This window comes from Cibotium barometz, chromosome 13 (genome assembly GCF_041138505.1).
Source record: "Cibotium barometz isolate CiBa-2024 chromosome 13, ASM4113850v1, whole genome shotgun sequence".
NCBI lineage: Eukaryota > Viridiplantae > Streptophyta > Polypodiopsida > Cyatheales > Cibotiaceae > Cibotium > Cibotium barometz.
Window position 1 is genome coordinate 58,517,049 of NC_141058.1, and position 21,996 is coordinate 58,539,044.

A 21,996-nucleotide genomic window follows, 5' to 3' on the forward strand; every position below is an offset into this window, starting at 1 on the left:
TAAAATATTCTGACCCTGCAACCACCATGCCCACACTTGTCCTGCTCCATTTTCACAGGGCCATGACATTGGCCATAGTGAAGCATTGGTTAGAAACCGATCTTATTGCAAGTCACTCCATGTAGGTTTAGGATAGTGACCATTGCAATTACACAACTGCCGGTTCACTTTACATGTTGACTGCCAATGAACAGCCTATGGGCACTTGTGGGAAACGGGTTGCCCACACTCAACCGCCAGATAGTTAAAAAATCGAAGTGCGTTAACGGCTAAAGTCTTTTGGTTCTTCAGCTGTTCCATCTGCCTCTCAATCATCATGCAACATGTGATCCTACGAGGAAAGATGTTGAGTGTTCTACTGTGATAAACACAATTCTTTTAATGTCGCTAGATCCTCCTATTTCCAAGAAATGGTGAAAGTGATCGCAAACTTTGGACCCTCTTATACTCCATCTTTAAAGACCTTGAGGACCTCTTTGTTTGTCAAGGAGAAAAGAGTTCATTGATGCAGCTGTACACACTGTTATATTGGGTTGGGGAAACAATGGGTCTGTTATATACAGAAGCTTAGAGAAATCTTTTACTTGTTAAACATGCAGAGATCACAACTGAATTTCGCAAGAGAGAGAATGACACAGGATTGGGTCCCAATAGCCCTCACAAGGGCCCCCACCCTGTATTTTCTTGTATTGATGTATGAGAAATGTAAGGACTGACCTTAGGGCTGTAAACCCTGATTTGTACTGACCATAGGACTTGCATCTAACCAAAGAGGAGGAAGGGCTGATGCAGGCCAACCTCATGTAGCCTCGGTAAAACAGGTGTGGGTACTTGCGTTTTTCTCCTGTGGGCTGTGAACACCTGCATTTTGGTATGGGCTCATTCATTAGGCTGGTCATGGAGTAGAGAAGACTTCGAAAGGTTATTAGCTGGGTCCGCGCCACACGTGGCCGATTCCCCTTTAGCCTTGGGCACCCTGGCCCCCTTTTTGGGTGGCCAAAAGGCTACCCACAAACCTTTCCATGCACTATGCCCAATGTGTGGTGTGAGTAGTGTACCATATAAAATGGGTTTGTACCCACCAAGACTCTAACTCTTGACAATCACCAGGCACGCAGGACGCTACGACAACATTACATGATACAAGAGGGTAAGGGCTGGCAAAGAAAATGTGACGCTTCATTATTTCGTATAAATATTTTTTTTCAAAATTCATGTTGTAAGAAATGTGTAGAATGCTTTGTTAGGACATCTAACGTGTTTTAACAAAATTGTGTTGCAAGAATTGTTTTGGTTTTAGTCATGTTCAGGTAGTTACCATTTTCGTGGGTGAGTTTTGATTAGGTTAGAGATGGAATTAAAAAAAGTTTTGTATGAGAGAGTTTTTTCATTTTATACATAAAACAACTTTGCTCAAGTGAAAATTTTGTGATTCTCATTATTTCACATCCGTTTGGTGACTCCAAAGTGGTCTTTGAGTGATTTTGTGCTAAAAATATGCCTACGTTTTCGTGTCGAGACATTGCAGGTCCTAAACAGAGGTCAACGACAAAGATTTAGCCTCGTATGAACAAATACAAAGCCAAAGAGGAGGATGAAATGTTCGAGATGAGCTATTGAGCATCCTCATTCGGATCACCGAGGCACGAATGGCGTACCATGAGAAAGGATTGTTTTCCCATTGTTTTTTTTTTTACGTATCTCATGGGAACGATGATCGCGTGTGAAGAAGGCTCCCCGAACACGCTTTTCTTTTTTAAAAAATGAAGGGCTACATCGCCAAAAATATGGCATACGGTTCAAGAAAACTCAAGCAATGACTAATTTTGGCTTTCCGCGAAAAGAAGAGGAATACACAGAAAACCGAAGAAGAAGAAGATTGAGAGTGCGAGTGAGAGTGTATGTCTGTGTGAGTGTGAGTGTGAGTGCAAGTGCGAGTTTTTTATGAGTGAGAGTACGAGTGAGATAGCTCGGGGGTGGTCGGGTGGTTTGAGCTTTACACAAGAGTCCTCCTCTTGTTCTCTATTGTATGAAAGACATATATAATCTAAGACTCTATTCTCTCTATTTGTGCAAGTTCTATATTTCTTGAATTGTATTGAAATATTTGAGCCGAAGCCTCACAGAAAATGCCTGGTGTCTGACACTTGTTTGGTGTAGTATGTCCATGGCATCCAAGTGCCGGATACATGTGACATCTCCTCCTACTTAGCTTATTTATGGGACTGTATTGCTTCCAAGTTTTGGGCTCCCCAATATATCCACGGCCGGCCGTGTATTGTAAATATGAGGCCATGTATATAAGATATTTTGGAATAATGAGAAAGATGCAATTCTGAAGGTCACTCTGAGGATCACGTGTGATTCCTCGCCGCTCTTCACATTATTCCTCAAAGCAAGTGTGTCCACCAAAAATAGAAAAAGGAATATTTGATCATAAATTAGCACAGTATGGATTTGGAGAACTAACCGTTCTGTGATTCTACTCAAATCACTTCCTCAAAGTCGCCTCCACTCATGAAGGTTCTTTTCTTTTTTCTTTGGAGCACATACTGACTGATTCACTACAATGTGCACCTGGTAGTTGGAGGGGGCTTGAAACTTAATAAGTGAATCCTGTTTGAATTTAGGCTCTTCAATGAATACCCCTGAGGAATTCCATGATAACTAGTAGCCCTCTTCTAGCAAGAAAGCAATGGCCACCTCTCTTGGAGGAGGCCTAAAACTTGATAAGTGAATCCTATTTGAATTTAGGTTGTTCAATGAATACCCCTAAGGAATTCCATGATAACTAGTAGCCCTCTTCTAGCAAGAAAGCAATGGCCACCTGATATTGAGAACCTAGGTTATGATACCACTGTAACGGCACGGGCACCCTAGTAGTACCAATCCTAGATTGAATACACTTGCAATTGAATGAGAAATTTTACACTGAAGAAAAGCTAACCTCTCTCAACACATCACTGGAGCCAGAACGAGCCACCCCTCCCTTAGGACAAACTTCATTCCAAGGAGTATTTCTTTGGTACAACTACTAGGGTGCTCTTGCACCAGATTTCCAATACATGCATGAAAACGATAACAAACACTTTCCCTGTTCCCAAACCGTCAGTTACGGAAGAGAAGTAAATATTCTCCCAAGTCCATGACAAAAGGAAAAGAAAATCAGCAATATATCACACCTGAGAGGAACTCACAAGACCACATGCCAGTCTTTCTCGTTGTAATGGAACCAACCATAAGCTTTTGCCTGCTGTCCTTCTTTTCAGCAACAAGTCCCCCAAATCCTCAAAATCTGCACCAATATTACACGAGCTCTTGACAAGTAATGGAACCAGTCGTACAACAGGTACAGAATGGTACAACAAGTGCTGAAACACAGCCGTACAGAAGGTACAGATTCATCTAGAAGGCGGCTGGGATCCACCGTACAGCTGGGCCCTTGCAAAGAGAGAATGGATCGCACAGAAGAGTCGTTACCAGGAGGCAGGTTCACAGGTACGTATGACTCTCTCTCTTTCTCACCACCGTCCACTTTGTTATGCTGGCTGTTTCCTTGCCTGTGCTTGCTCACAGTCACCGTGTGATGCTCTCTCTCCTTCCTTGTGTTGCAGTCACGGCTTGGCCTTGTCATGTGACGCCTCCACCTTGAGTTGTCGGGTGTACAACGACTACAACGTTGTACAGCAGATACAGAATGGTACAACAACCAGGATAGGGCCGTAAAGCAGGTAGAGAATGCTACAACAGGTACTGAAAACAGCCGTAGAGCAGGTACAAAGGATGGAGCAGTCCTACAGTCGGCGGGCCCTTGAAAAGAGCAAGGAAACGCACACCAGAGTAGTCGCTAGGGAAAAACGCCGTACAACAAGCTTCCGTTTCATCATGGCGAGAGAAGGCCCTGTCGACTTGTCGCTTCACCAATTGCTCTACCGCACTTCACCAATTGTTCACCAATTGCTCTACCGCACTGTCTTACTTCCAGCTCTCACTCTCATCCGTAAAGACGCTGCTTGGTACAAATAAAAAAATCTAGCATTACAAAAACAAAAACAAAAAAAAATTCTTCTTTTTAGATGACGGCTGGCAACTTCTCCACGACTCCTTAATGTTAATTTATTAGCCCACTGCCGAATATTGTTAATAATGTCCACCTTCATTTGAATGAATGTAAACACAAAAGATTTTAACTTGGTCACCTAAAAGTATACCAACTTTGGCCTCATTTCACATGCTTTAATCCTTGAAAAATGGCATAAATTTGTCAACAAACAACGGCACTGCATTGGGGATAAGAAGTATGCAATGCTAGGCGTCCCCGGCACTACCAATCCCTTCGCACATCCATGCAAACAGGACACGAAAACACGTCATTCTCTAGCAAAATCCACTAATGCATTCACATGCATCCATGATTTATGCATATCCATACAGGATGGAAATCCCCCATTCTCAATACTTGTACTCTTTTGGACACCCTGGAATCTCAGAGTCGTTTCACACTGGAACATGCCCAGATTGGTGACACAGCCAAGCACGGGCAGCCAGTGCTGCAACATGTACACGTTGGGCAGCATATGCAGACCTGGCAGATTCCACCTGGGCAAGGGGTGCACAGCCACCAGCTGTGGGCAGCACACATAGGCTGTTTCGGGCAGAATAGCCTGCCTATGCAAGGCCACTAGACAAGCCAGGGGCCACCTGTTATGGGAAAAGCCAGGAGCAGCCTGTTATGGGCACAACCAGGAAGGCTTTTCAGGTTGGCAGTTATGTTGCAGCGCATAAAAAGCAGCACAAACCACTAGATGGCTGCATGTGTTGATGCACAGGGTAGCTGGCAGCAAGCTCAAGGCAGCGGGAAGTGAGCTGAACAGTGGGGCTGAGACCTGTGCACTACTAGCTGGAGGCGGCAGCAGGATCTTGAAAAGCTGTCCATACAGGGCAGTGCTCTAGAGAGAAAGCACATGATGGAGAAAAGCTAAAGCCAAACTTGGAGTTGATCAAGTTTAGAGAGAGGTTTTTTTTGGTGTTAAGTCGAAAGCAATTGGATCTTTGTAGCATGATCTAGAAGAGGAGTCTTACACTCGACTAAGTAAGAGGCAGTACACTCGACTAGATGCTATGGATGGATATCCAGATCTAGGGATTTCCTTACATAGGCTTGTCTTCTTATGCATTCACGAGGACCTGAATTGAACAAGGAGAAAAGTATGTGACATCTCAACAAGCATAGGATTAGGGCTAGGGGCATGTGCTAACCTAAGATTAGCATTTAAGGCTTAGTCAGGGCGTGGGGACCTAGAGGCTAGCAAGAAGAGTTCTAGATTGACTAAGAGCTTAAAATTAATAGCCTAGGGCTAATAATGGCTAAAAGCTTATCAATAAAGTATGAAAGCTTTTTTTTTTTAAAGAAAGCGCCAATAATACCAGGTTATTACTATATAAGTGCCCTTGGGATCACTTATTAGACATAAGAGATCAAGTAGTCACGCAATGGCCTAAGGCTACCACTGTTGGAGCACACAATAGGGGAGGCGTCCTGTGCGTTGCATGTTCGACAGTTGACAAACCGCTTTGAGATGAGGGCGATCCAGGACAAGAAGGAAGCGTGTAGAATCTCGCAGCCATGGAGCTGCAAGGTGGTGGTTCAGCCTAGTGATATGGGACGCTAGGTTGGGGCCATTTGTACCAAGAAGGCTTGCGGCAATTAGACCTCAGGCTCGGGGGCAGTTCAAGGCACTCAACCTACGGTTGGGTGATGAGTCCCTAGTCACAATCCATCACGGTCATGCGATGCATATGACGATGTCGGGTCTATATAACCTCGTTGGGGTTTCGGTTCTAGGTCACATAATCCTTGGGTGTGGTGTATGGAGACCTTAAAGTACAGTCTGAGTGGGAATTTGGAAAAGTATCTTCCACAGATTGAGTTCATTTAGAATAGTCATAAGCAAGTGACTATTGGTTTTAGCCCATTTATGCTTATGTAGCGTTATCAACCGAAGTCACCCCCATTGTCGTAGGGCTACGAGGATCAAGTTGCAAACCACAGTAGATTTTTGCAAGATATGCGAGATATGCTGAAAGTTGCAACGAAAAGCAGAAAGAGTGCAAGGGATCGCGCTGAGCATTACACTAACCAATGACGCACCCCGAGAATTTTACAGGAGGACATGTGGGTGTATCTTATAGTCCCAAAGGACTCTTAGATGCTAAGGAGTGGCAAGTATTACAAGTTATAACAGTAGTAAGCATGCGACTATTCGTTTTAGCCCATTTATGCTTATGTATCGTTATCAACCGAAGTCCCCCCATTGTCGTAGGGTTACGAGGATCAAGTTGCAAACCGTAGATTTTTTGCAAGATATGCTGAAAGTTGCAAGGAAAAGCACAAAGAGTGCAAGGGGTCGCGCTGAGTATTACACTAACCAATGAGGCACCCTGAGAATTTTATGGGAGGACATCTGGGTGTATCTTAAAGTCCCAAAGGACTCTAAGATGATGAGGAGTGGAAAGCATTACAAGTTTATCTTCTCGATGTTGTGGTCCTTACCAATCACAAAGAAGACCAGTAATGTGGCTTACAAATAACCACTACCTCTTGAAATCAAGATTCATCTAGTATATGCTTAATTGCACAGGGCCTGTTAGCCTGAGGGCTTTATAGTGCCCTCTCTCTAGTCACTCTTCCTAGGTGTCTGGTGCCAAAAGGAGATAGAGAGAGCAAATGCCTGGTGCAGAGAGCAAGAACCATGCTTTCAATAACAGACAATATATAGGATGAGTCAGCAAGTTTTTTCTTTTTAAGTTCGGGTAGATTCTGTGGAGAATGTATGGAACTAGTTGTATGGACAATACAGAAACGATCTTACCACTCTGTACGGTAGAAAAGTGGAGTAACAAATTCTCTCAGTCTAATTACCGAGCCATTGGAAGCTGCATCTCGTGTTTCACTTGAGCAATCCTGTGGTAAACCATGTGCAAAAGTTACTTTTTCTGCCAGATGGGAACGAGCCTAAGCTGGTAGATGATGGAGGTAGGTCTACTAGAAGCTTCGATTCCTTCCTCGTGAGTTTGAACAAGGATCTCAAGAGAAGGACCTTCAGTACCTTCTTAAATTCAAGGGGCATCCACTACAACACGTCATGTGGTTGCACAGAGAGCTTGTACTCTCAAAAGTGTTACAGTTTATATATATATATACCTAGATGAATCCAGGAACATGCCCAAATTCACCTTATAAGAAAGTGCAATTTATAACCTCATGGTAGTTATCCACAAGACAATAAACCATCAACTCCATCATGCATAGTATGGACTAGATACTACGACACCCCCGCTAACGTCATCAGTGCCCAATAGTGGGTGTAGAACTTGGTATCAATATATGCTCCCATACACACCCCCCACGCACACATACAACAGACATTCATACATAGGTATTCGAGTGTGATTATGAATCTTCTCTAGTCTTCCATTGCTTCTACCTCTCTATTATTCTCGTGCACCTCAACAAATAGACCTTACACTGGAGTATAAGAACATTCCAAAGTGACTTTGGCAAATGTATTTCGGCCTATACAGTTTTGAAAAAAAACAAAAACCAAAAAAAAAGGCCGAGGAAAAACACTTGGAACAGTGTATAAAGTTACGAATATCTAGTTCATGACCACCACTCTTCTCGCAAAAAAAAGACCATTTAAAACGGATACAATACATTGCTACATATCTCACTCACTTCAAATGCTGGCAAATAATACTCTAGCTGGCACTGCAAAGCCTTCAACTGCAGCGACCTTTCCTTGCCATCAGCAGCATGTTGTGTCTAGCAAGAAGCATCAAAAAAATTAACACATAAGAAATAAGGGAAAGATATTGTAGACATCGTACTTGTATTAGTACTATGGTATTGCCTGCATGAGGCTCCATGCATTGAATCACCAAAATATCAAATTAAAGCATAATCTACATAAATAACATCACTTGTCTAAAGATCCCAATATGTGCACACACACACACAAAACCACATATCACCAAAATATCAAATAAAAGCACAATCTACATAAATAACATCACTTGTGAAGATATCAAGATGTGGCATACACACACACGCGTGTGAGCACACATGCACGCACGCACTTTTTTTTGTGAAAACAACGCGCACACGCACACACACACTCGTGTACATCTACACACACACACACACACGCACACACTTTTTCTTCATAATTCTTATTTTACCAGTTGGAAACCTCGTTGCAAGGTGAAAACCCACAAACAAAACATCATGATACAACTGAGGTCCCTATATAGGGCCCATGGCATTGACTGCCTAGAAGCAGTCAAAGAAGGCCATGTATTGCTGATCGTCTATTTGATGCAAGTTTCAGCAGTCGTGTAGAGACTATCTCAACAAGCGTCAGAAGTAGGTGTATTGATCCAGAGGAATACGTCCAAAATGCATCTGATTTCTTTTTTCCCATATTGTCCACAATGCCTAAAAATTAGTCCACACAAAGAATATCCCAAAGTTGGTATATCGTTGTGGAATCCAAGCAAAAAGCCAGAATGTCTTTCCAAAATGAGCTCTTGGGAATCGCGTACGAAGACGCCTTAAGAGTTTGTCCAAGAGTGTTGGAAATTGGAATTAGGGTTAGGGTTGCAACAATGCACACACACAAGATAGAGAAGCTTGAGAGCACACAAACTCACTAGACTAGAATGAACAAATGTGTGCCAGATACAAAAGATAAGTACACACCCCAAAATGAGTAGATAAGAGGGTGTACATATGCACGGGTTAAAAAACCTCATAGTAGTGAGGAAAAAAGTACCCCAGTGGTCCTAAGTGTGTTCACACACATCACTATCATATAATGCTAAAAATCACCCCTGGAGTGATGATGTGAACATGTACAACGTATGGCCGATCAATCCTGAAAACGCAGTAAGCCCAAAGCTTTACGAAAAGCTTCGAACTTTTCACGAGGAAGAGCCTTTGTGAATAAATCTGCCATGTTGTCATGTGTAGGCACATAGACCAAGATAATCTCTGCTCCAAAATGTTTGTTCTGTCATAAGGTCAAGTTTGATCGACAAACACCACCAAGATTATTGCACCCACTGAATGATCTATGGGAGAATATTGCTATGGATTTTATCTTTAGATTGCCAAAGTCAGGGAATGATGGTATATGGCCCTTTCAGGATACCAAGAAGATCAACCATGTATATCATCACTTGGACCTTTCAGATCATTGGAAGATATATAATGTTTTCCATGACAGTTTATTGAAACCATGTGCAGGTTATCCCCACATGAACTTGTTTTGAAGAATCCACCAGGGGTGGAAGAGCCAGAACACATTGTGTTTCATTCTGTGAGAAAAGGAGGAAAGACAGTGGTCAGAAAGTTCCACTTGGAATTCAAGAGTTATTCGCTGTTGGACGTGATATGGATGCCAGAGGAGTACTGCTAGGACTATCCAGATATACTTCGAGCTTATGAGCATTGAGGAAGTGGTTGGTCCAATGTATTTGAAGTACAGATATGGATGTCTTGTGATAAAGACAGATTCAAGAGGGAGGGATTGTGCCTCTAGCGCTCTTCACTGTATATATATTGGACTGGAATTGATCATTATTCTGCTTATAATGGTTATTTAGACACGCTCTAGTTTGGGTGGCAACGATGCCCTATAGCCCAAGGAGCAATGGCAGATATATTGGACTTCGCAGTCGGATGGTCATTGCGACCAGATGGCCGAGATGGCTGTATTGGATTTCACAGTCGGGCGGTCATTGTGACCAGATGGCCCAGATGATTGTATTGGATTTCACAATCGGGCACTCATTGCGACCATATGGCCCAAATGACTGTATTAAATTTCATAGTCGAGCAGTCAATGCCAACAGATGGCCCAGATGACTATTGATGAACTCTCGGGCGGTCCTAGTGACCAGATGGCCTTGAGGATAGTCCGAGCGGTCCTAGTGGCCAGATGGCTCAACACGGTTTTTTTTTTTTTTTTTTTTTCCGAGAAAAGATCCTTTCATTAGTTATGTAAAAAACGCCCGTAGGGCTACAAAAGATCTCTCCTGCTCCTAAGAGAGAGAAGAGCAGTGAATACATCATGGCAGCCCGGGAGACTCTCCCTAGGTGCTGCAAAATACAAGCATCAGTCTAAAGAACTGAGCGGCTAAATCATACAATAGGGGGGGGGGGGAGAGCCAAACAGGTGGCCTGTAGTGCCAACGGGGGGATCCCGTGTGTAGGGTGTAGAACGGGCCGCAGCGCCAAGTGGTGTGAAAGGCCTGGCGCCGTAAGATCGCCTCATCCGAGTCTCCCCGGATGCGGTCGTACTGTCCTCGCAGGGTGTGGATCAACTCCTGCCAAATCCCCCGAACAGTCTCTGCTGGTGGCTCTAATCTCCCCTCAAAGGCCGTAAAGCACCGGGCCCTCCAGGTGAACCAGATGGTGAGGCTGCTGAGGAGCTCCCATCGTAAATCCCTCTCCTGTGTCCAGCTGGCGGACGAGAAATCCGGTGCCGGAACCAGGCGAGGCTGGCCCCTAATAAATCTGATGGCCTGACTGCCCTGCTCCATCTCATAGCCCATAGCAGGCCCTGACGAAGTCGACCAAGCAGCGGCACCCCACGTAAACATACCCTCTGGAGAGAGGGGGGCCAGAATACGCAGCATCCGCAGCCAAATCTGCTGTGCCTGAGGGCAGTCCCAAAGGCAATGTCTCTGTGTCTCCATAGGGTGGCCGCATCTGACGCAGGCCGCCGGAAGACCGCTGTAAACAAGCCAAGTGCCAACTGCTGAGCCCCTGTGGGCGACCAGCCACTGAAAAGCCGAGATCCTGCGGGCCTGTCGACTAGCCCAGAGCCGAGCCCAGAAATCCTCCAGGAACTCCTGTGATAGTCCCTGCAATCGCCAATGCCCCGCTGCCGCTGGAGTAACCGTCCTCCTCGCCGTCAAAATATGCCGTCCCAGCCGAACACTGTACTGGAAAAATGTGATCTCTGTGGCCTCAAGGGATGCATAAGGATCATGCCACTCGTACTCTCCGGGGTCCCACTGTAGCCGGGCCAAGGGGCGCGCTGCATATGCCCATATACGCCAATCCGGGAGCACGTCAGCAGGGTCGGGGTCAATATGCCACTTCCGAGAAGCGGCAGCCACTACCCGAATCCTCTGAAAGGTGCACTCTGCAACCAAAGGCGACTCCACCTCCACTCTCTGGAGTCGGCCCTCATCCTGAATCTCATAATAGAGGCATCTGCCATCCTCAGTGCTAGCTCTGACAGCAATCAGGATCTCCAACTGTGTGAAGGCACCCATCCACCGTGGGGCCACTGGCTCGAGAGGTGTGAACCACTCCTCTGTAAGTGCCTCCTGAATATCATCCCTCATAATCAACCCCCCTCTGAAGTGACTCAGCCTCTCCACCTGGGTCTCCTCTGGTAGACTGCAGAAAGCCTGCCAGTCTCCAAAACTACGAGCTGGGCCTGCCGCTAAAGGTCCCCAGGCTAGACGAGGCCGAGAACCCAGCATATGACCCTGCTCTGTACGAACCGCTGGGCTCCAGATGAGCGGCTGCCTGGCCCGCTCCTCAACACAAGACGGAGGCCGCTGAGAGAGCCCCGGTCTCAGCAGCTCCCAAGCTCTCAGGATACTCAAAGCAAATCTGTCCTCCCATCCTCTACTGAGGCCTGTCCTCCTCATCTCTATGAATATCCAGCGAATCTCTGGTGCCCAAGTACCCCCTGCAGGAGGCGCCCGGGCCTGCAGTCGCTGCAAGAGGAGCTCTTTCCAAGGCTCAGCGCCTGGAAGCAACCCCCGAACAATAAGCTTCCCCAATAAGGCTCTACTCTGATCGACTGGATCTATAATGCCCAAACCGCCCTGAGCCAGCGGAAGTGTAATAACTGCCCATGCAACCTTTGCCCGAGCTGGCTGACCGTCCCGCCCAGACCACAGAAAGTTCCTGATCAGCCTCTGTACCTGGCTGATGCAAGAGCTCGAGAAAATCCAGCAAGACGTAATGTACCACATAGTCGCTAACAGCACCTGATTTGCCACCACCACCCTTCCAGCCAAGGATAGTCGAGCTGTACTCCAATACAATAGCTTCTTCCGAATGCTCAGAAGAAGCGGGGCAATCTGCTGCTCAGGTGACAAATCGAGGCCAATCTGGCATCCCAAATACCGCACTGCTGTGCCGGGAGGAATCCATCTAAAACCGGGGTCCGGACTCCATGCCGGAGTGGGAGCACTACTGATCCAAAAGGCCACTGTCTTGCGCCAATTGATCAATGCTCCCGAAGCTGCACTAAAAACCTGGAGCGACTGCTCTGCCCGAATAAGATTGGCCTCTTGGCCATGCAAAAATAAGCCCGTGTCGTCTGCAAACTCAGTATCAAGCAAATCCTCCCCCCGGACTGGGAGCTGAAGTCCTCTCAAACCAACCTCCTCTGCCGTCAAATACATACTCATAGCCTCCGCAAAGAAGAGAAAAAGGAAAGGGGCGAGAGGACACCCCTGACGGACTGATCTGGTCAGCTCAAAACTCGGCCCCCGACCTCCTGCAATCAGCACCTGGCTGCGAGCTGTGGAATACAAAGCTGCCACCCCTCTGATCCATCCTGGCTCAAAGCCCAGGCGTAGCATAGTGCCCTCTAAGAATCCCCAATCAACTCTATCGTATGCCTTCTCAAAATCGAGAAGCATCACGACCAAGTCCTCGCCAAGAAACCTAGCTCGGGCCGTCGCCTCCCAGAAAGTAAAGATGTTGTCAAGGATACTGCGCTCCTTGACAAATCCTGTCTGAGTAGCATGAATCAACTCCCCCAGGAAGGGCTGGATCCTCAAACTCAAGGCCTTTGCCAAGACCTTGTATACAGTATTGAGGATCGTAATAGGCCTCCAATGCCGAATGTCATCCGATACTCCCTCCCCCTTGGGGATAAGATAGATCAAGCCCTCTGAAAAGCTCTGCGGCATCACCCCAGTGTCCAAAACATGCTGAAAGCCCCTGCGGAGGCCTGGCCCCAAAAGGTCCCAATAGCGCATAAAAAAGGCCGGCGTCACTCCGTCCTCCCCTGGGCAACTATGTCGCGGCAGGACCCTCAAGGCCTCGGCAAGCTCAATCTCTGACAGAGGCGCACCTAGAACTGTGCGCATATGGTCTGTGACCCTCCTCTGCACATGGGCCCACACAGTCTGTCTGCATACATCTCGATCCTCAGTGGCTGGCTCCGCTGAAAGCAAGTCACGATAAAAGGCAGTGGCAATGGCTCTGATCTCCCCGAGCTCAGTAGCTATCGATCCATCCGGTCTACCAAGCTGGCGAACCCCTGCTCGCGCATGACGGGGTCCAGTGATCTCAAAAAATTCCCCAGTCACTCTATCACCAAGCTGCGTCCATTGAGAGGCCTGACGACGATAGTAAAACTCATGTCTCTGCTCCTCTGCCTCTCTAACCTCCTGGCGTGCCTGGCTCAGCTGGGACGCCACCCACTCACATGCAGGCTGCTGCTCCTGAAGGCGCTGTAGCGAAGCAAGGCTGCGTCTCAGCCTTTGCTCCCGCTCGCGAATCTCTCCCAGTCGTGTCAAAGCTGCAGCGTGTAGAAAAGAGCTAAGATCAATGAGTCCCTGGGCACACTGGCCCGCTGCATCCTGGTCAGAGCACTGACTATCATGCCAGATCCTCTCAATGTCCTCAGCGAGACTGGGGTCTGCAAGTACCCTCTCTGGGATCCTCAACTGCAAGCTGGGCTCCCGTGTCCCCTCCTCCAAAGTCAGTATAACTGGCGCATGATCTGAAAATGAGGTGCCAGCAAGAATGCCGACGGAGCCCCCTCGCTCCCCCAACCAATCGCCCACATAAAAGCGATCAATCCGAGATAGATTAGTCCCTCCCTGCCGGCGATCCGACCGAGAGAAACTAAGACTGTCCTGAGACCGGGAGAAAGCCCCATGCTGCCATGCATCAGTGATCCTCAGTGTCATACAAAACCGGTCCCAAGCTGCAAGCTCCGTGCCGTGCACTGTAACATGACTGCCTCCCACCCTATCTGCCGGGTCCTCAAGCATGTTGAAGTCTCCCCCAACACACCAATGTGCGGCCTCTGGCAATGCATCCGTAACCTGAGTCCAGAACTCTGCTCTGGCACTAGCATGATTGGGCGCATAGATGTTGAGCACACCCAATAGCTCATCATGCATCCTCAGAATGACATACTGTGCTCTACCAGGCACAATGATCCCTCGATCCACAATGGCCTGCCGCCATGCATCTGCAATAACCATGCATACTCCTCCCTGTCCACCCAAAGGACCAAACCCTGCAGACCAGAAAGTGTCCCATCTACCAGGCATCACCGAACCATATCTCCGGATCCTGCTCTCACCCAAGTGGTGCTCCTGCATCATCAGAATGTCAATGCTGCCACCAACCAGGCATCTCTGTAGCTCCTGCCTCAAGCAGCCTCGATAGCGTATAAAGTGTGCTCCGCCAAGGCCCTGTACATTCCATGAGATGATCCTCATGGATGTCCTACTGAGGTGGATGCTGTCTCAGCCGTACGGCGAGCCTTCGCAAGCGGCTTGGATGGAGAGTAGTCCCCATCCGAACGGCTGCGAGTCTGCCCACCCGGTGTACTGCAAGAATCCCGGATCAGGCGCCAGTGGCTGTGACCCATGGCGACTGCCTCCTGCTCTGACATAGTAACCTTGTGAATACTCACATATCCTGGGTCGCGTGCCAAATCTGCAACTATGCGCACGACCAAATGCCGAATCCCGGATGTATCCACACCCCCGGGATCCAAGACAAAATGAGCCAACTCCCAAAGTCGGCCTAGCACATCTGTAACCTCCAAATCGCTCATGTGATGAGAAAACTCAACTGCCTGAGTCTTCAACGTGCTGAGAGCGAGCTCTAGAGTCCACTCCCGGTCACAAGGTCCACATAGAGGGAACGAGAAGGCCACCGCTGAGTCTAGTGCCTCCTCTCCGCGGGCCGGAGGTATCACTACATGCACTCGGATGGGTGCTGGCTCATGGGGGCCCTCTGCTCCAAAAAGCCGTGTGAAGGTATAATCAAACGCCGCCGAACGCTGTCGAATGCCGAGGCGACTCAGCCGACTGCGGATAGATGAAATCCGTGAGGCCCTAATCGGCATAGGTCTCCTCTGTGATGCTCGAGCGAGGTCAGTGCTCAGCGCCCTCCGGACTGCAGGTGAGGGAGCTGCCAGGACCTCCCGGGAAGGCGAGGCGGGCGGAGGGGGAGGAGGGGGAGGCGAGGGAGGAGGAGAGGGAGCCGCTGCCGAGACCGGAGCGGGGGCGGGAGGAGGCGATGGTGGAAGCGAGGCGGTGGGAGGGGATGGGTGTGGGGGAGGTGAAGGAGGGGGAGCTGGCATCTCCTGGTCCTCGGTCGCTGCAGGGGTCTCCTCCTGAAGGGGAGCAAATCTGTTCCTCACGGGAACCCAGTGAGGCTGAGACTGTGGCTGCTGCTGCTGCAGCGGTACCTGGGCGTGCTGCTGTGGCTGTCTCCCTCGACGGCGCCCCTGTCCAGGCTGCCACTCCGAGGTCTCTGTGGCCTGAGCAGGTGTCCCTGAGGCAGCCTGCCGAGCCGAATCTGTGGGCGGGCCATCCGTGGCCTGCTGCTGTGGTGAGGGCCGAGGTCTCCTGCGAGGGCAGGCCTTGGCCAAATGAACAACCTGCCTGCAAATGAAGCACTGGTTCGGGAGCCCCGAGAACTCCACTCTCTGATCGATCCACCCCCCCCCTATCCTAGGTAGCTGAATGACCTTAGGAAGGGAGGAGATATCAGATACCAACACTCTGACCGAAGGTAGCCCAGCTGCTCGGGCCACCACTGAAGCTGCTGAGGGGCCCGTCTCAAGAACCGAGCCCACCAATGCTCCGAGCCTGGAGAGGAGCGGAAGATACTCCCGGCGGAGACCAGGGAAACAAACTGTAATATGGAAGAGGCGCTCTCCCTGCTCCGCCGCAGCTGGGTCAAATCCATGCTGCCAAGGCCTGAAGAAAGCCCGAGCACCCCTGATATCCAGAGGACTCATGGCAAGGACCTTGGCAACGCTCTGGGCGGCCTCGAACTCGATCTGATAATGTCCCCGGCCCAAGAGCTGTACATCAAGGATCTTGCCCACATCTGCAAGAAGGCGAGCCTGAAGTAGATCCCTGATCTCCCCTCTGCTGGGGCGAGTGCCGACTATACGGCAGATGGTGGAGTGAGCCTGAAGGCGTTCCACCTCTGCGGTGAGGCTCGCTTCCTCTTCCGGCGAAAGAGAAAGCCTGATGGGGATGACCTCGGGGGCGGGCGAGGGGGCTGCGGAAGAGTCCCTCTGAGGCGAGGCGGGAGGAGTCTCCATCAGAGTCTGAAGCTCAAGTGAAGGCGAGGCGAAAGCGGAAAACCTGCAAGAAGCGGGCTGCACACCAAGAGGCGGAAGAACGGATGACGAAGAGGAAAAAAACAAAAAAACCCCCAAGGGGTGAAAAGCAGCACGACAGAGGAGGGAGGGGGGGGGGCGGCGAAAAAAAATGGGAGGAGAGGCCCAGATGGGGGGGGGGGGCGGCGACAACGCGAGCAGGAGGGGGGTGGGGCGCAGCTGAATGAAGGTGGGCGAGAGGAGGCGAAGAGGCGGGGGGGCCAACAGGCGGCAGCGGGGGGGGTGGCGAGCAGGCGGCAGCGGGGGGGAACAGGCGGCAGCGGGGGGGGGTGGCGAACAAGCGGCAGCGGGGAGGGGGTGGCGAAATGGCGAAGAGGGGAGGGTGGCGAATTGGCGAAGAGAGGGGGGGCGCAGCAGCGAGGAGGGAGGGGGGGGCGGCGCAGCAACGAGGAAGGAGAGGGGGGGCGCAGCGGCGAGCAGAGGGGAGCAAGCGGGGGGCGGAAGGAAGAAACAAGGCGCAAGGAGGGGGGGGAACGAAGGTGCGCAGAGCAGGGGGAGGCGGGAGCTTCAGCGAGCCAGGCAACAGCGTATGTAGCATCAGGCCATACTCATCCTCATCATCAACACCACCATTATCATCGTTATCATCATACCAAGCAAAGATAGAGAATTCGAAGAGGAAGCTGAGAGAGAGCTACCAGCGAGAACAACTTGCCCATGTTCATGCCACTAGCACTCGAAACATGACTTCACATGTTTAAACTTGAAAATATGGAGAAAAAGCAAGCAACGGCTCAACACGGTTTCGATGAAACCAGACAGGATAATCCATGAACAAAAGGATCATTATTGGTGCATTGCATATTGATGTATGTTTGAATTTCTTTGACTTTGTGTGCTGTTTTTGATGTATGGACAATGCTTGGATTTATGGCATGTGATAGTCCACTGGGCTCCAGACTACCTGGCCAGTACCTAGAATACCCAATAGACGCGAATGATGCATACTTGTTTGTTGACTAGCTTGTGTATTGTTTTTGCAGGAGGTAAGTATGCATTTATTTTATCTAACACATGTGATAGGCCATGAAGATGTACCATCAAAAACAAGGACATCGGTCAAAGAAAAGGCATTGACATATTGCCAGATGAGCAGATGACACCACAGATATGGAGAAAGACCAGATGCATAAGCTCACCAGATGGGGCTAGTACCTTCAAACATACGGAAGTACTTCATGTTCTTGGAACACACCGATATACATGGAACATATGGATGTGCTTGGAACACTTGCAGTCCGCAATTGAGGACAACTGCGATGTAAGAGGGAGAGAATGTAACTATTTGGCCCTCCTGGCTCTATTTCACATAATGAAATCCATGCCCGAACACCAGACAGGTGGAAGAAGACATGGGGACAAGGTCCATAAAGATTGATTAAGAAAAATCACCATTCTTAATCAAAAAGCAAGAAAAAGCAAAAAGTCAAACATGATTGACCATGAGCCAAGGACACCATTAAAAAGAGGAGACTAAGCCGGACCAAAAAGCTAAAAACCACTTTCTCAAAACATGGCTCTAGGGCCAAAAAGCAAGGCCCTGAAGTTGTAAAAGCACAAATCAAGAACTTTGGCTATTATTAATAATATTTATCAAAAAGGCAAAAGAAAAGCAAAAGCATCACTTTTTGGCAAAAAACAAGGCTTCCCCAAGTATAAAAGAAGCATGAGCCTCTCTTGAGCATCAAGTTGAAGAAGAACCTCTTCATCACGTTGCCATCTTCGTTCAAGCGTGGAGATTATCTTCTTCATCTATAAACCAAATCATGGAGTTTTTCATCGCTACCCGCTGATTTCAGAGCGCCTCAAGCAACTCCAGTGTCACGTCTCCATCTTTTCGTGCGACTGTACGGATACATACAACTCTACGGATCGTACGGACAAAAATTTTCAAAAACCCTAAAAATTCCAAAAACTGCTTTTTGGAGGTTTTTATCGCCCGAAAACCATTCAAACAAGTTTTATATCAGTTTTCTTGCCAGAAAGAGCTTTTCTAGGGTTTTCATCATTGACAAGGCTATGGGAGTTGTGGAGATTATTCATGGGATGAGCGAGTGGATTTAGAGCTTGCACATGGAAATTGGGCATAGATCTTGGACATGGAACATGAGGCTTGGACATGGAAGCTTGAACTTGGGCATAGACATGTAGAACTTGGACATGAACATGGAAGACAAAGCTTAGACATGGAGCTTGGATTTGGACTTGAACCTGGATATGGAACATAGAGCTTGGACATGGAGCATAGACATGGAGAACTTGGACATAGAGCTTGGGCATGGAACTTAGACATATAACTTGGACATGGATTTGGACTAGGTTTTGGATTAGATTTGGACTTGGATTCATTGGATTTGCATTGGTACTAGCCCGGTAAGAAATACTTGTAGGTCATCCCTGTGGTATGCACGGCATCAAAGATCTCGTGTCTCGACATCGAGATCGACTTGGATATCCTACATCGGCATATCTGTTTGTTTGGTATTCATTGATTGTATTGATCCTGGCCAACGTGCCCATGGATTGTTCCTGAATAAATTCCTAAAAGGGGGCGGGGCATGTTCCCCGCTCAATGTGGTGTACTGTGCAAGATCCCTATTCCCTTCTCTCTCCCCCCTCTCTCTCTATATCTTTTTCTCTTGGACACATGGTTGAGTGTGTCACGGCACGCCCCGCTGGGCTTGCAGGCTAACTTTTGGTGCTTGGGTGGAGACTTCAACATGATGGAGGCAGCAGAGGACAAACTAGGGGGTGGCACGGCCACAGTTTCAGGATCAGAGTACTGAGCCTGGGAGGAGATGGTTCTTGCAGTCACACGGGACAAGATCCATGGCATCTTCCAGAGTTTGGGCATAGCCCTAGGAGCCTTCGCTTTTGGAGATCGGATAGGAGCACCGACCCCAACCTCTCCAGACTCGACAGATGTTACGTGGATGAGTGGGCTTGCAGCCAAGGGGGTATGATTGGTACTTTGGAGAGCACTATATTTTCAGGCCACGCCCCGGTTATTGTAGAAAATATGAAAGCTAGAGCAGACTAGAAATGAAACAAGAACAAAAATGAAAGACAAAGAGTTACCTTGAGATGAGTGTAGACAAGACACAAGATTGATACTTTCATTGATGTGACACCCACAATATATAGGTGAGAAGTACAAGATAGAGTAGAGTGACTTATGGGACAATTATAGAGGTGCCACGTGGCATACACTGAGATGACCAAGACTAAAAGTACTCCTAGTGAGCACTTATTTCCAACACCCTCCTTAAGTGGACACTAGGAGGAAGACAGAAAGACAAGACTAGAAGACAGACATAAAGACCTATAGACTGAGAGACAAGACAGAAGACATGACAGACAAAGATCCTGAGACACCCCTCCTCAAGTGATATCCTCATATGGGTCCACAAGGATAGGGACAAGATGGATCTAAAACAAGACACAGTCAGATTGATAGACAGATAGACAGACAACAAATAGACAGACAGACAAGACTAGATAGACAGAAGACTAACTGTAGACAAACAGATGGACCTTGAAGACATCCCCTCCTCAAGGGCAATCTGTGCCTCTTGGGTAGGGACAAGAGAGAGGTCAAAAAGCATAATGAGTAAGACACTAGAACCCCTTGACCTACATCATCGGTGGTCAAAGTGGTAGACAAGAAAGGTGAAGTAATCAGAAAGCCCACTCCTCATCATGTGAGGAATGAACAGCAAGATCTGCTGATGTAGATGCTGCAACAACATGGGCTGAGGTAGATGCAGGGGCTGATGTAGAGGTTTTAGAATAGCAGTCCTTCTCCCAGTGATTATCACGGCCACAAATGGTGCATGGATGGGCCTTGAAGCAGTCCTTCTCCATATGATTAGTTTTTCCACAATGGGTGCAAGGCTTTCTTACCTTAGAACCTCCTTTCTTTGCTAAAAATGCAGTGTCAGTTACCTTTTGTTGTTTTGTTCTTTCCTCTTCTTGGAGAGCATTGATGATACCTTCAAGAGTAGGATTATTGTGATACTTGAAGGTAGTGACAAGAGTAGCATAGGTGTCAGGTAAGCTTTTGAGAAGCACAGGAATAGTAATATTTTCGGAGATGGGAGACTTCACTGATGCAAGCTGAACCATAAGACTGCGAAAATAATTGACATGAGAGGCTATAGTAGCTCCCTCCTGCATATATAGATCAAAGAATGAGATCATAAGTGCAATCTTCGAGTTTTTAGAGCGGGGTCCAAAAAGGGTATCCAAAGTGATCCATGCTCGAGAAGCAGACTGTATGTCGGAGATGTGATGAATGTAATCATCTCCAAGACCGAGCAAGATGATAGCATAGGCTTTGTCATTCTTGGCAGTGGGAGCATAAGTGATAACTTGCTCAATGTCGGAATCTTCGGGAGCAGCATGGTGAACAACATCCCAAAGACTTTCTTTCATAAGATGGCACTTGATTTTGATTTGCCAAGTATGAAAGTTGGACCCATTGAATTTGTCGATAGACATGAGAGAATGAGTAGAAGAGGCCATGTGGGAAGGTCTTACCTCTTGCTAAAATGCAAGGGCAGTGTCTATTCCCTTACAAGATTGCAGAAATGAATGAAAGAAGAGATCCAAATTGTTTTTAGAAGCCGGCTCTCTCACCACTTGTCAAGGCCATAGCATGTGACAGCCCATCGAAGCATGAGGAACTCGCAGTTTGCAGATATGAGGATAAGAAAAGGACTGACCAGCAAACTGAAGGATACAATGCACAGTACCTTGTAGACTCTTCAAGAGGAAACAATGGCAGAACTGAATGCAGCAAATAGCTCGTTAACAGGAGGAAAGTCGATCTGCAGCTGCTTCTAGATGATGCGCACCCTTGAGTTGATGAAGAAGGCAGCCAAAGCACCAACAGTACAGTGGGCTGTATGAGCCTGAACAGGGCGGACAGCAAGTTCAGGCTGACGGGTTGCTACAGCAGCAGGTCGAGTTATGTCCCAATGCTGTGAATCTGGCGAGGGCAGCACGTGCAGCAATAAGAGGCGACGTTGGACAACAAATGCAAGTCAACGCTACACAACAAGTGTAGCTCAACGCTGGATAGCATGTGCAGGTCTACGCAGGGCAACAGATGCAGCTAGGCGGCGGCTTGGCGGGCAACACATGGGCTGCGCTGAATTGAGTGGGACAGCTTGGAGAGAATGGCGAAAGCTCATAGGAAAAAAACAGGGAAACCCTAAAACCAATGCTCTGATACCATGTATAAAATATGAAAGCTAGAGCAGACTAGAAATGAAACAAGAACAAAAATGAAAGACAAAGAGTTACCTTGAGATGTGTGTAGACAAGACACAAGATTGATACTTTCATTGATGTGACACCCACAATATATAGGTGAGAAGTACAAGATAGAGTAGAGTGACTTATGGGACAATTATAGAGGTGCCACGTGGCATACACTGAGATGAGCAAGACTAAAAGTACTCCTAGTGAGCACTTATTTCCAACAGTTATTCTGTCCTTAGAGGACCCCTGG

At 48.0% G+C, this 21,996-nt stretch overlaps 1 protein-coding gene and 1 long non-coding RNA gene across 6 annotated transcripts in view; both read right to left on the bottom strand.

Moving 5' to 3' along the window:
* Positions 1–21,996, bottom strand: part of LOC147632877 (uncharacterized) — a 127,320-nt gene that overhangs the window by 9,216 nt on the left and 96,108 nt on the right. For 4 of the 5 annotated variants that reach the window (XM_086807784.1, XM_086807783.1, XM_086807785.1 and 1 more), the window contains one exon: positions 7,739–7,825. The exons of the other annotated variant lie outside the window; for it this stretch is intronic. In XM_086807784.1, the coding sequence (XP_086663910.1) occupies positions 7,739–7,825 (87 nt within the window). The remainder of the gene's footprint in view (positions 1–7,738; positions 7,826–21,996) is intronic. 5 annotated transcript variants of the gene reach the window in all.
* Positions 1,988–3,988, bottom strand: LOC147632878 (uncharacterized). The gene is made up of 2 exons (XR_015267244.1): positions 3,481–3,988; positions 1,988–3,295 (listed from the first exon to the last, which is right to left on the bottom strand). It is a non-coding gene; the product is annotated as an uncharacterized LOC147632878 (long non-coding RNA).